General features: G+C 41.6%; 1 protein-coding gene across 2 annotated transcripts; it reads right to left on the reverse strand.

Annotated features, from left to right (window-relative positions):
- Nucleotides 1-9,800: 9,800 nt before the first annotated feature.
- On the reverse strand, nt 9,801-15,210 carry LOC144085021 (uncharacterized). 2 transcript variants are annotated; one of them, XM_077613963.1, is made up of 7 exons: nt 15,086-15,210; nt 14,332-14,462; nt 13,794-13,916; nt 13,240-13,267; nt 12,991-13,029; nt 12,532-12,567; nt 9,801-10,638 (listed from the first exon to the last, which is right to left on the reverse strand). In XM_077613963.1, the coding sequence occupies exons 1-7, from the start codon at nt 15,156-15,158 to the stop codon at nt 10,529-10,531; spliced, it is 540 nt and encodes a 179-aa protein (XP_077470089.1). In that variant the 5' UTR covers nt 15,159-15,210; the 3' UTR covers nt 9,801-10,528. The 2 variants fall into 2 exon arrangements, with proteins under 2 accessions (XP_077470089.1, XP_077470090.1); XM_077613964.1 differs by lacking the exon at nt 12,532-12,567.
- Between the last annotated feature and the right edge of the window lie 2 nt (nt 15,211-15,212).

Raw genomic sequence — 15,212 nt, forward strand, 5'->3', positions numbered from 1 at the left:
AAACTGGGGTAAAATCCACTTCATAGCAGCATTTTGTGATTAAATACAAACACTGGAGCTTTTCAGATATCAGAACCGGGCCCACAATTGAAATATTATTTAGGAATATAGCCATATTTGTAATTTCACTCACCAAAAATCCTTTTTACACAATATCCATCCTCCTTTCTTTCTTCCTTCTTTCCTATCGCCATCGAAGCTAATGATGAAAGTCGAGCCTGTCCTGTCATATTTCCGGCATAGTCCGTTTTGAAAATAGCATTAAATCAACACAACAATATACTATTTGCTTGTGGAGCTAAGTTAGCGCGCTGAAAGTGCCCCACACACCATTTTCCCCGCTGTAACAGGCTTGCTAGCTTCGGAGTTTACCGCCCTTTCTTAATGATGTCCATTTTTTTCCTGAAAAAGTCCGTCTGGAAAATAGCTTTGTGAGCAAACAGAATCTATTTGTTTTTGCTTCTGTCGGCCATAGTGGGTGGAGTTTGCGATCTCGGCTGCCCCGGTACTGCTTTGGCCCGCCTACTAGCCAATCATAGTTTGTGAAAGCAACGACATGTCCCAGCCAGCAAAATGCTAACGCCTATGAAAAATCATTGTGGGGTTGCCAACTCGAAATCTGATTGGTTAAAAGCAACAGTCTAGTTTAATGCAGCAGAGCCCGCAAGAACTGATTGTGCAGGCTTTGAGGCAGATCTGATCTGGCAACAAATAATGGCTGAAATGTAATTGGTTAAATGCTTCAATATGAAAACACACATCTGGAAGCAGTGCAACCAGGGGGAAAAACAATGAAAGGAAGCTAACAGACCATTTGGAATAAGTACGGATTGATGGACAAAATATAATATGATTCAGATCATTCTTAGGCCAGCAGAGAAGGCCTTGAAGGCCCTGATGGCCCGCCACTGGTTCACACGCTAGCCTGCGACCCTTTCATTCATTCGTTCATTTATTCATTCATTCAATCATTCATTCAATCATTCATTCAATCATTCATTCAATCATTCATTCAATCATTCATTCAATCATTCATTCAATCATTCATTCAATCATTCATTCAATCATTCATTCAATCATTCATTCAATCATTCATTCAATCATTCATTCAATCATTCATTCAATCATTCATTCAATCATTCATTCAATCATTCATTCAATCATTCATTCAATCATTCATTCAATCATTCATTCAATCATTCATTCAATCATTCATTCAATCATTCATTCAATCATTCATTCAATCATTCATTCAATCATTCATTCAATCATTCATTCAATCATTCATTCAATCATTCATTCAATCATTCATTCAATCATTCATTCAATCATTCATTCAATCATTCATTCAATCATTCATTCAATCATTCATTCAATCATTCATTCAATCATTCATTCAATCATTCATTCAATCATTCATTCAATCATTCATTCAATCATTCATTCAATCATTCATTCAATCATTCATTCAATCATTCATTCATTCATTTTCTGAACTCCTTTATCCACATTAGGGCCACGGGGGTGCTGGAGCCTATCCCAGCTAACTCCAGGCCAGAGGCGGGGGACACCTGGCCAGCCGATAGCAGGACACAAGGAGACGGACAACCATGCACAATCACACCCATACCAAGGGGCAATTTTAGAGTGTCCAATGAACCTACCATGTATGTTTTTGGAATGTGGGAGGAAACCGGAGTACCCAGAGGAAATCCATGCAGGCCCGGGGAGAACATGCAAAGTCCACACAGATGGACATGACCTGAATTTGAACCCAGGACCACAGAGCTGTGAGACCGATGCACTAACCACTAGCGCCACCGGGCCACCCCCTTTCATTGATTCATTCATTCATTTTCTGAACCGCCCTTATCCTCATTAGGGTCGCGGGGGGTGCTGGAGCCTATCCCAGCTGACTTCGGGCCAGAGGCGCGGGACACCCTGTATCGGTGGCCAGCCGATCGCAGGGTACAAGGAGACGAACAACCACTACTCCCACTCATACCAAGGAGCAATTTAGAGTGTCCAATCAGCCTACCATGCGTGTCTTTGGAATGTGCGAGGAAACCAGAGTACCCGGAGAAAACCGACGCAGGCCTAGGGCAAACATGCAATCTCCACACAGGTGGACCGACCTGGATTTGAACTCAGAACTCCCACAGTGAGGCCGACACGCTAACCACTCAGCCGCTGGGCCATGACATGATATCAATGACGTAAAAATAGAGACAAATGTGTCAGACGGTGTGAAAACTGGATTATACCATGTGCCATTGAGCAGCCTTCGTGCAGCAACTGGGCGGGACTGATATTGGATTGGATTGGATAACTTTATTCATCCCGTATTCGGGAAATTTTGTTGTCACAGTAGCAAGAGGGTGAAGATGCAGGAATAGGAAAGGCATTTTAGACATAAATAGATAGGTAATAAGTAAGTTAATAAATAAATACATGAATAAATATATAAATAAATAAGCGTGTTGCTTAGCACATATATACATACATACACATAAATATACATGCATGCATACGGTAGGTCTTAACACTCAGCCATTTTTTTGTTAAAGAGCCTGACAGCTGATGGGAGGAAGGATCTGCGGAAGTCTGGCAATTCATTCATTCTTTTTCCGTACTGCACATCTTCATAAGGGAAACCCACCCAATCTGGAAACACAACTGTCTATCAATAATGCTTAAATGTTTTTTAGGGAAGGATTAGAAGTAGTTAGGAAAAGGCCACTTCAGTAAAATGGAGAGTATGGATTACTAGGCAATAGAATATGCTAAAACGTATTCACTTATTTTCTCATTTCAAGTCACGCTTACTCAAATTTAAAAATGACTAATGCTTTAAAAAGGGAGAATGTGGAATCTGATCATGACTTTAATCATGCAACACGGAGATGGCGGAGTGGTTTCTGGAAGACATGGATGTCACAGTCACGGTTGAAATACAACGAGACAAAGTGTGACAAAGTGCAAAAATGTTTTGAGGAACAGAAGCCTGGGAAAGCAGTCAAGTGACCACTGTGACCAACAAAACATGGCTGTTCGATTATGTGGGGCGACATATAATCCAAACATTCCAAGTTTCAAAAACACATTTCAGGGAGATGTTTGTTCATTCATTGATCATCCGTACCGTGCTTCCTCACACGGGTCCTCAGTTGTCTTTAGGTGACAGGCAGACTAAAACCCTTGACTGGTCACAAGTCAGCTGTAGGGCACACAGACAGACAGATAACCATTTGCACTCACAATCACACAGCCACCAAAGGGAAATCGATCCCAAAGTCAGGCGAGTGAGCAACTATACCAACATGTGGCTATGAGGTGTTTATCGAACCTATAATCACACATAAGGCCACTTAATTTCCCCACATTGACAATAATAATTTAATAAATAAGTCATTTATTTAAAAATTAATTTATCTTGTGACCCGAGATGTTCATCACCTTATAATGGTGGTCAGCAGAGCTGCCAACCTCCGTCGACCCCATTTCGGGAGTACCCTTGTCCCATTTCCGGAGTATTTCTGGAGTGAATGCGAAATCGATGTTCTTTTTTTTTTATACATCTTCCATACCGCCCATCCTCGAAAGGGTTGCGGGGGTTGCTGGAGCCTAACCCAGCTGTCTTCGGGCGAAAGGCAGACTATACCCTAGACCAGGGGTCACCAAACTACGGCCCGCGGGCCGGATACGGCCCGTCGGCACATTTGGACCGGCCCTCTGAACAATACCAGAGACGCTATCAGATTTTTTTCCTATTTGGCCTTGAAGACTGGGACGTTTTATTCTTGTGTTTGGTTCATTGCACCCCTGCTGAGCCCACAAATCATCCCAGTGAAGCGGGGCTTCGCATTGCTTCTTTGGTGACACGCGCGGGGAGAGTGTTTCCCTTTGATGCATGCGGGCACGTCCACCGTTGCATGCACGAGCAGTGTTACCGAGACATCTGGACGATCGCAGGTGAGGGCGGAGCCGTGGGACCATCGCGGACTATTCAAGCATATAAAAACTGCAACCTGTTTGAGAACGGAAAAATTGTGAAAAAGTTAGGTAAGAGAAAAATTGATTCAGAATGCAGGGTATTTAACCTGGAGTGGACAAACGATTATTTTTTTGTTCAATGCAAAGAAAAGGCTGTTTGTCTCATTTGTCAAGAGACGGTGGCGGTATTCAAAGAATACAATCTTTGCCGACACTATGAATCCCGTCACAAAGACAAGTACGATAGCTTGCAAGGCCAAATACGAGCAGACAAACTCTCAAAGCGAAAAAGTGGACTACTATCTCAGCAGAACCAGGCATCCGTTCGGGCCAGCTTTCGGGTTGCTAAATTGATAGCAAGCAGCGGTAAGCCTTTCACTGACTGAGAGTTTGTTAAGAAATGTATGGATACTGTCGCGGAGGAGGTATGTCCCGAGAAGAAAGATGCATTTAATGCCGTAAGTCTGTCGGTGAGTACAATGACCAGACGCGTTGAAGAAATCGGGAGTAATGTATATATGCCCAGCTGCAGCAGAAGATGAAAGAATTTGACTTTTTTTCATTTGCACTGGATGAAAGCACGGACGTGCAAGACACAGCGCAACTGCTCATTTTTATTCGTGGAGTTAGCGCAAACTTTGAGATTTGCGAGGATCTGGCAGCCCTCCAAAGTCTCAAAGGGACTACAACAGGAGAGGATATTTTTGACAAAGTGTGCCAAACCATGGAGAAGTTGGACCTGGACTGGTCAAAGCTAGCTAGCATCACGACTGACGGGGCTCCTAGCATGGTGGCCGAAACTCGCGGTCTAATAATGGGACGCATGAACCGTGAGTTGGAAAAAAGGGGTCTCACTGCCCCGCTACGAGTCCACTGCCGAATTCACCAGCAAGCACTGTGCTGCAAAATGTTGACGTGGGATTCTGTAATGACGGTTGTGGTGTCGTGCATAAACTTCAGAGCAAAGGGAGAAGATTGTGCATGGCACAACAGAAAGTTAATGTTCCATGGCTTTTTTTTTGCTATGAAGAACCCAGAGAGAGTTAATTATTTATTTCATAAATAGTGTTATTTATTTCCTGTTTTTTCTGTGAAGAACTCAGAGAGGGTTATTTAGTTATTATTTATTTCATTAATAGTGTTATTATTTATTTCCTGACTTTTTTCTGTAAAGAACCTGGAAAGGGTTATTTGGTTGTGTGGCTTTCTGGAAAACAATAATTTTTTTACGCTCCCCTACGATCGTCACACTTTTTCTTTTACAAACTGACACCAGCCCCCCATCAGAGAAGCGAAAAGTTATGTGGCCCTCACAGGAAAAAGTTTGGGGACCCATGCCCTAGACCCCCAGTCAGTCGTAGGGCACGCAGAGAGACAAACGACCATCTCCACTCCCAATTAAGACCTACCGTATGTATACATGTACATTACGTCTCTCTCTCTCTCTCTCTCTCTCTCTCTTTTTGCAAACTATTGAAAAAGTACAGCATAATGAAAATAAGTTTATCTTTGTGTTTGTGTCCTTCTACCTGGGTTTTACAGTCACTAATTCCACCAGGTGCCACACTGAAGTTGCACTTGCATGTTGTGCAATGTGCAAATGCGGGTCCTTTTGGAGACGGTGTCAACATGGGATATTTCGTCGAATAGGAAGCAATAAAGTTCTACGAGTGCCTGGATTGGTTTCATAAAAATTGCAATCCATTTTGCGCTTATTCCGAGGAGGCATAGTGGTAAGTGCTATGTACTCCTACTTGAAGTTTAGAACAACCCCTGAAATGATAGGATTTATTTCAAAACAAAAGACTGGTGGTTTTGTCAGACTTAAAAATACTTACTTCCCTTATGAAAAAAACGAAAACGAAAATGTTAAAGCGATAGTGGCTACCTATGAAATCGATTCCGAATCGATTGCCACGCTGAAATCGCACAAGATGAATACATCATCAGCACTTGTAACTCGCACTGTTACCGAATTCTTCCGGTTTCCAGCGCAGTTGTGTTCAAGATAGCGGAAGCTGTAGCGATGGTGTGGATTTCGAGGCATTTAAATTGGAAATGTGGTACTTTTCCGAAATAGTTGCTTACAAAAAAAAAATAAGTGACAATTTTGGAGGATTTAGGGAGTTTAGAGAGTTTGTCCCAGAGTTTGTGTTGCATTTCCGGGTAAACTCTCGAAATTCCGAGGTGGTTGGCATCTCTGGGTCACATTTGTGTGTCCCAATGACCCTGGGAGTTTTGTTGTTTGGGGCCTTGTGATTTATGTCCTCGTTAGGGTCATCCATTGCAAGCTGGTTGAAGGAGAGGGACCAGACAAAGAATGACAAGAGAAGACCTCTAAAGTCATGTAGCCGAAATGAACTGCGTTTTCCCTCACCCGGTGCCCCACTCTTGAGCCAGGCCTGGAGGTGGGGCAAAATGGCCATGTTCCTGTATTTTGGTGTTTCTCAATATATCTCTGGAATTTCAATAGACTCGGAAACCATGCATGAATTCTCGTTATTTTATAATCGAACCTCTCAGTCCGGTGATAAATTGAATACGCAAAGGCTGATTGGACTGATAGCTTAACAGTGGTTCCCCGAGCAGCATTTTGGGCCCTTAGGCATGTCCAAGAGGTCTTAAATTCCAACTCTACATAGAGTATATAGGGCTGTCATTATTGAATAGTTTTAGAATTTATGGACACATTTCCATGCAGCCAATCTTTTCAAAATTGGGGTTCTGGCAGCAACCCGGTTAAGTTAACACGTTATAAAACCCGAATTTGTTCATGTTTTTTTTTTTTATTACTCTCCCTGGGTTAAACTTTTTTTTTAAAGCCATGTAAACCCACTTCTGCACATACTCCCTGCACTCAAACATCTTCAGTTCGGCATTTTCTCACAGAACCTTAATATTTTAGTACAGGAAGTCGTTGTACTCTAATACAAGGCAATAAACAATGTGAAATGCCTTTGAGGTGAAGATGAAACCCATTACTTAGTGTAGTGAAATAATTTAACATGGTTGTGGAGACCACTCAGGGAATAAAATGAAATTTCAGGCATAAAGTACTGAGATACCAAGATTTATTCTTTTATTCATTCACTTTCAATACCGCTTGTCCTTGTCAGGGTCACAGTTTGGTTAGGTAATAAAAGTTATTACATGCGCAGTGAGGTCTGACTCTAGTTTGCTGCTTGACGTGTTAAAGGAAGTTCAAAAATAGCAACTGTCCCCTTACTTTCTGCAGCATGTCCAGTTCAGATTTCAAAATTATTTGCGCAAGTAGTGTGTAGTTGTAGAGCTTTCTCTTGTCGTAGCAACAATGGAGGGATTTGTCACCACAACCCTGGCAGCGATGTCCTCGGGTCCTGTGACTCCTCGCTACTACTGCGACAATCCACGTGCTCTCAGAAAGGTCTTCTTGCCACGGGATTATGATTACAAAATAGTATGTTAATACATTCACTCCCTTCTACAGCTACAGATGTCAAATCCATGAATGTCAAATGAATGATAAGGCATCCAATGAACAATGCCAATAAGCAGCCCGTTCAAGCAAAAACTAACTTCAGAGATCTTTTGACCAGTTAGTCAGGTTATGGCTAATCATTATCACATTCTCTTTGGGTGACCTTACCTGGTTGCCTTTAACATAGCGACATTGAAATATTCCAAGCCTGCCAGAGAGATGCAATGTGTCAATCATTACAATATCCCTGCTATAGTAGTCTATACAGTGGTACCTCGTCATACGACCGCTCGTCATACAATATTCTCGTCTTACGACGGAAATTTCGATCGAATAATTCGCCCATCATGCGATCAAAATTTCGTGATGCGACCAAGCCAGGTGGCCACGGCACTGTCTTTTTTGCATATCTTTCGTGTATAACAATATTTACGAGCACCAAATGAGTTATTCAGACCAGGAAACGCACAACGCGCATGCGCGGGAAAAAGAGGGCTTTCTGGGTAATGGAGTACACTCGTGCACACAACGCCGACAGGCAATGGCACTCTTTCTCAGAATAAAACTTTACCCACAATCAATACGTGGGTAAGCTGCTGCATTTCCTGTTATTTTTATCTAATACGAGGAGTATTATATTACTTCTCGTTCGCTGCTCATAAGAACATCAGGGGCACTGTCTCGCAACTCCCCGCAATAGCATCCCCGGTAGCAACTCTATCATAGGCGCCGTTGAAAGCGGATGCGACCACAGATGCTACAAGCTAAAAGGGAGCCGCTAGCCAGCGCCCCCGAAGCTCCCATGAGCAGCGGAGCGATCGCTGATAAAAGACTGCTGCTCGTTGGCAAGTGGTCGTGCGTTATCCGATTGTGAGGACATTTGTGTGCATCATTTTCAGAATATTTTGAAGGGAATAGTACAACAGCAAACAGCCCATCGTTAGCGAACGTGAGGGTGGAGTGTTTGTTCTGTTTACGAGTGCGTTGTGTGGAAAAAAAAAACGAAGCCCCCCGCCACTTTTGTGCGCCTTTCCCTCTCCCCTCGGCGAAATCTGCCCAATTTTAGTTAGATTAAACACATTTTATTTCTATTAAACCACTAGTTATGTGTTACTTTGTTAATAGATGGCGAATTAGAAGAAATAAAACATTTTTTCCAATCCAATACCCTGTTTTTGGTGTTTTTTCAGAGGGCTGGAACAAATGAATTCTTCCATTCATTTCAATGGGAAACGTCCGCTCGAGTTACGAGAACCTCGTCATACGATCTCAGTCTCGGAACGGATTACGATCGTATGTCGAGGTACCACTGTAATCCTTATAAAGCGTGATTTATGGATAGATGTGTGTGTGTGGTTATGTTAAGATTCTCTCACTATGTTTGTCCAAACCGTGCATCGTAGAGAATTGAATTTTTTTCATGGTGGCCAGAAACGGCTGTTGGATCCTAATAGACGAGTGATTGAATTACTTCACTTCTTGTGTGTGCAGTGGTGCGGCCCAGTGGCGCGAGTGGGTAGCGCGTCGGCCTCACAGCTCTGGAGTTCTGGGTTCAAATCCAGGTCACGTCCACCTGTGTGGAGTTTGCATGTTCTCCCGGGCCTGCGTGGGTTTCCTCCGGGTACTCCGGTTTCCTCCCACATTCCAAAGACATGCATGGTAGGCTGATTGGACACTCTAAATTGCCCCTAGTTATGGTTGTGATTGTGTATGGTTGTCCGTCTCCTTGTGCCCTGCGATCGGGTGGCCACTGATTCAGGGTGTCTCCCGCCTCTGGCCTGAAGTCAGCTGGGATAGGCTCCAGAGCCCCCATGACCCTAGTGAGGATAAAGCGGTTCAGAAAATGAGTTGAGATGAGAAATTCACTCAACCATCCAATGAACTGATGGGAAAAAAGTATGGGTCCCAATTTCAAGGGTACAAAAAAATGTAAATACAGACAGTAAAATGCACCCTTGTGGCTTATGAGGACATTCCGGACTGTGATATTTTTTTCCTTGTCATATTTACTTTCTAAATTTTTGTTACATATTATCATATAAATCAATTATCACGATCTAACAATTGCCTACTCCTAATGTACCTACATTTGTCCATACCAGTACATGCATTCACGCCAACAGATAACAATAATAATAACAGACCCACACAAAAATACACTCAAACGCAAACTATACTAATCTACCACAAATGCAGAGGTTCTACTGTTAAAAAAGAAAGACGACAGGGTAAAACAGAATAGGGGACTTCCACATTTAAAACACTACTCTCTTGTGGACAGATTTGGAAATGGAATAGTGGGGCCTGCTTTGAGTTTCTTTTGTTAGTATACATATAGAACAGACATGCATGAAAAACACAGGGATTTATTTATGTATTTATTTATTTGATAAGGGACAATACATATTAATGAACATACTTATATTCACATTAATGAACATATATATGTCAATATGTAAGATTGTAGCCTTTTGACGGAAAGAGCCATAAACAATTCATATTTTTTAATGAAGTGACATATATGAAAAAGTTCTTTTTTTCAGTCACTTCACCACTTTTAGGGTACAAAAAGTCTCTGAATTCTTTTGACAACATTGTTACGTTGTTGTTAATCAATGAGTATCAATGAGAATATCCATACAGGAGTGTAATGGAAAAAAATATGATTATAAGGCGCTGGAGGTAGTGTCAATGCCATAATACCAACGTAACGCTCCTATTCCTGCACTTTCTCACCAGGAGTTTCCATATTTTACCTCACGTTAGTGTAGAGCCATATGCACCCATCAAAAGAGCCATAGATTCCCTACCCCTGGTCTAGTGAGACTTTTGATTAGTTGCGTAAAGTTCTCAACTCATTTTCTGAACCGCTTTATCCTCACCAAGTTGTCTCACCAGATCTTTCAGAACATAGAAAAGAACATCTCACACTATTTCGTTCGGTATATTGTGCGCGCGATGGAAGTCGTTATAAACCGTAGTTACCGGGGGGGGGGTTGGCTGTTCGGGGCTGACTTTATCCATGGCACTCATAAACGAACAAGCAAATTTAAATTGTAAAAAGTCTGCTAAGTTAAATTAACTTATTCTATCCCATGAGCACTTCTTTGTCTTCCTTAAAAAACAACAGAAGGCCACGAAGATGGCCGCGAAGATGACCACGACGCTGATAACAATCCCAATGCGTCCTGTCAGGAGAAAAAAAAGGTTCAGCATTAATTTCCTTCAAAAACAACAATTTACAGCATTTCATCATAGGTAGGTTTAAAATAAATAAATAAACAAACCACCTCTTTAATGACACTCCAAGCCATTGTCTAACTTCATATGTCATTTATCTTATTTCAGACTCTTAAGAATAGACTAGTTTCTTTGATTTCTACTGGAGCTACGCGATATGAGAAAAATTGTTATCACGATAAGTACTTTCATATCAGTTTAAACTATAATTATCACGATAATAATCACATCTCTTGTATTTCAGATGTAGTCTGAATTTTGCCCTTGAGTGAAAGTTGACAAAGCCAGATTCTATTTTAACCACTCTTAAATGTGTCACCTTTTCAAACAAACTACTAAGCATCTTATCTATAATCCTTATAAAGTGTGATTTATGGGTGTAAAACATCCATAAATCACGCTTATCTATTCTCTAATCTTTATAAAGCGTGACGTACGGATGGGGATGTGTGTGTGTGCACCTGGAAACTCACTGGTGGAAATTCTTCCCAAAATGACGTTTAAATTTTTCATTATTTCTGTTGACAAAAATTATTCCACGATAATTATCATTTTATCGCCTAGCACTAATTCCCCACTGTCCTTGATGAAAGCATATTGATTCATGACCAAAGGTTGACCGATATATCGGACGGACGATTTAAAATAAAATAAAAATATATTTTTGATCAGGCAAGTACAGTGGTACCTCGTCATACGACCGCTCGTCATACAATATTCTCGTCTTACGGGGGAAATTTCGATCGAATAATTCGCCCGTGATGCGGTCAAAATTTCGTGATTCGACCAAGCCAGGTGGCCATGGCATTTTTTTTTTGCATATCTTTCGTGTATAACAATATCTACGAGCACGGAACTAATTAATTCAGACGAGTTTCTCATACGACCAGGAAACGCACAACCCGCGGGCAAAAAGAGGGCTTTCTGGGTAATGATACTCGTGCACACAACACCCATAGGCAATGGCAACCTTTCTCAGAATAAAACTTCATTACCCACAATCAATACGTGGGTAAGATCAACTATTGTATTTCCTGTTATTTTTTCTCAGGAAAGATGCTCCCGCGATCGTTCTTTAAAGACTATTTCTCGTTGGCAAGTGGTCGTGCGTTATCCTATTGTGATGACATTTGTATGCGACATTATCGAAATATTTTGAAGGGTAGACAAAAACAAACAACTCTTGATGCGTTCGTTTTGAAGACTTCGGCGGAGCGGCCAGGTGGTGTCAACCCGTAGAACTACGTAAGGTAAAAAAGATTACAACAAATTTAGAATTTAGTTTTGTTTGAAGTTACATTAAACGTTGAGTGTCTGTATATAGTTATCCAAGTTAATTTAAATTTGTTTGTTCGTTTACGAGTGCATTGCTGCCATGGATAAAGCCCCCCCGAGCAGCCCCCCCCCCCCCGCCTCCGTGTATGCCGCTGTCTATACCCTCCGCGAAATGTGTCTAATTTTACTCCTATTAAACACATTACTATCAAACCACTCGTTATTTATTACTTTGTCAATATATGGCGAATTATAAGAAATAAAACATTTTTTTCAATCCAATATCCTGTTTTTGGTCTTTTTTTCAGAGAGTTGGAACGAATTAATTTGTTTCCCATTCATTTCAATGGGAAACTTCCGCTCGAGTTACGAGAATCTTGTAATACGAGCTCAGTCCCGGAACGGATTAAGCTCGTATCTCGAGGTACCACTGTATAGGGGCAACTGCAGCTGCTTTGACTGAAGGAATGACCCAGGAATGAGACAGTCTGCAGCACTAACCCACGAAAAAGAAATATGCAAAAAAAGAACATGCAATGTTTATTTAACTTCTTAAGGTCTCTTACCTGGAGACCGAGGTGAAGGTTTTTCAGCACTAGTGACTCCAGAAAATAAATAAAAACGTCAGAACATGAGCTTGACCCATTATCAAGCGTAAAATTATACTCATAATACAGTAGTAGCGCTCATCCAACTATCCATAAATCCATAAATCATGCTTGATCTATTCTCTAATCTTTATAAAGCGTGACGTACGGATGGGGATGTGTGTGTGTGCACCTGGAAACTCACTGGCGGAAATTCTTCCCAAAATGACGTTTACATTTTTCATTATTTCTGTTGACAAAAATTATTCCACGATAATTATCATTTTATCGCCTAGCACTAATTCCCCACTGTCCTTGATGAAAGCAGATTGATTCATGACCAAAGGTTGACCGATATATCGGACGGACGATTTAAAATAAAAAATATTGATAAAAAAAGAACATGCAATGTTTATTTAACTTCTTAAGGTCTCTTACCTGGAGACCGAGGAGGTGAAGGTGTTTCAACACTAGTGACTGCAGAAAAATAAATAAAAATGTCAGAACATGAGCTTGACCCATTATCAAGCGTAAAATTATACTCATAATACAGTAGTAGCGCTCAATCAAAAGTCGTTAGTTTGGCTAAACCCGGTTGCACAACAGTGTTGAGAATTAGTTGAAACAAGCCCCTTATAAAGTGTGGTGCAAGTAGAGGACTTGGACAAGGATGAAAATGAGACTCACCGTTACAATAGACAACATCCTCGTAATCCTGAGGAGAAAGAACAACAGCTGTGAGCTTTACAGTTTAGTCTCTAGGGCAGGGGTCGGGAACCTTTTTGACGGAGAGCCATAAACAATTCATATTTTCAAATATTATTCTTTGATAGCCATATTCAGAATTTAAAGGTAAAAATACATGAAAATGTGTGCATTTATTCATCATTTTACCACTTTGAAAGTAAAAAAAAAAAGTCTCTGAATTCTTTTGAGAACATTTTTTCACTGTTGCTAATCAATGAGTATCAATGAGAGTATGCATGCAGAAGAGTCCAATGAAGAAAAAATATGATTAAAAAGGCGCCGAGATAGTGTCGGAGACACAGTGACGATCCCATTAGTGCCTTCGAGAGTTAGGTCTCTCACCAGCGGTTCCCATATTTTACCACAAAGCTTAGCGGAGAGCCATGTACACCCATCAAAAGAGCCACACATGGCTCCCGAGCCATAGGTTCCCTACCCCTGCTCGAGGGCATAGGGTGACACAAAATCCCAGGTCGAGTAGTGTTGCTTTTCACCTGTGTGTTACAGTCGCGAGTGCGGTGGATCCCCTCCACATAGGAACTGAGGGAAAGGTGGTCATCGCTGGAGTTATAAACCAACTCGGAGCTTTTGTTGAGATGGTTTGCTAGCACCTCGCCCTAAACAGATAAGCAATCATTAGCTGTCTTTTTTACAACCTGGACCCTTATCACTCCTCCTTTCAATTACTGGCTGCCATCGGATAAATGCATAGTTACATCTATGTGTATGTATGTATATGTATATTTATACTGGATAAGGATGGATAACTTTATTCATCCCGTATTCGGGAAATTTCATTGTGACAGTAGCAAGAGGGTGAGAATGCAGATACAGGAAAGGCATAGTTACAAGTTAGACAATACAGTCGCAAAGGCCGCAGAACAACAATCTGTGACAATCTAATCTAGAGGCGTGACCACCGATCCGGTGAATTCGCGACCGGCTGTTTCAGCCACACTTGAGGTGGAAGTACCAGCATTCTGTTACAAAGTTACTTAAAGAAACAAAAATGGCATTTCCCCCACATCCTACCTTCTTGTTGGCCCAATTGTAATCAGGGCAAAGTGGAGAGGTATCACCAATTATGTTGAAAATCACCCGGTCTTCATGCCGTGTTACGATGCAGGTAGGAGCTTCCTCAGATGATAACTGTGCACAAAGCGCTGGCAGAAAATGTGGCAATTAGTGTTGAGAAGAAACACAGAGGTCTCCAACTCAAACGGTATTGAGGGTGCATCTCACACATTTCAACCCGTTCTCACATCCAATTCTCCACTATTCATTTCCCACATAATGATAATAATCGGACATAGGCCCTGTCGTCATCATCAACAACAAAAGCCTATTCGTCATCACACCCAGAAACTGCGTATGACGAAATTGTTAGTGCTTCTCCATAAGGTGCGTTTTCTCGGTAAAAGACCTAAATAAGTGATAGTTACGGACTCGTAATTTGGCATTCTGCCGTTTGGATACATCAACGACACCAAATTGGAGAGCATAGAGCCGCTGCGTGAGTGCGTCCCCGCTATCTTGGATCCCCTACAAAATTTACTGGACCATTGTCATAATGTAAAACTCTAGCTGCTTGGCAATTTCTGTAGGTGTAAAATTTTATCTCTGATGTTTTGACAGCAGTTTATTTTGTTCGCCGCCTCCGTCGTACGCTGCGTGCGCCGACTATCCACGGAGATCCCGGTTCATTCATTCTCACACAGAGACAAAGCAATCTGTCGACGTATGTGGGTATCGACAGATTGCTTAGATACTATCTAACATTACTCACTCAATAGGATGATCACAAAAAGCGTCGTGTTGAGTTGCGGCATTAGCTTCGCTTGAAACCTAGGTCGTTGCATGCTTTAGCAACGAGATCTTCCGGGAAAATCACGTGATAACCTTTGCTCCGGTAT

This window comes from Stigmatopora argus, chromosome 11 (assembly GCF_051989625.1).
Source record: "Stigmatopora argus isolate UIUO_Sarg chromosome 11, RoL_Sarg_1.0, whole genome shotgun sequence".
Lineage (NCBI taxonomy): Eukaryota > Metazoa > Chordata > Actinopteri > Syngnathiformes > Syngnathidae > Stigmatopora > Stigmatopora argus.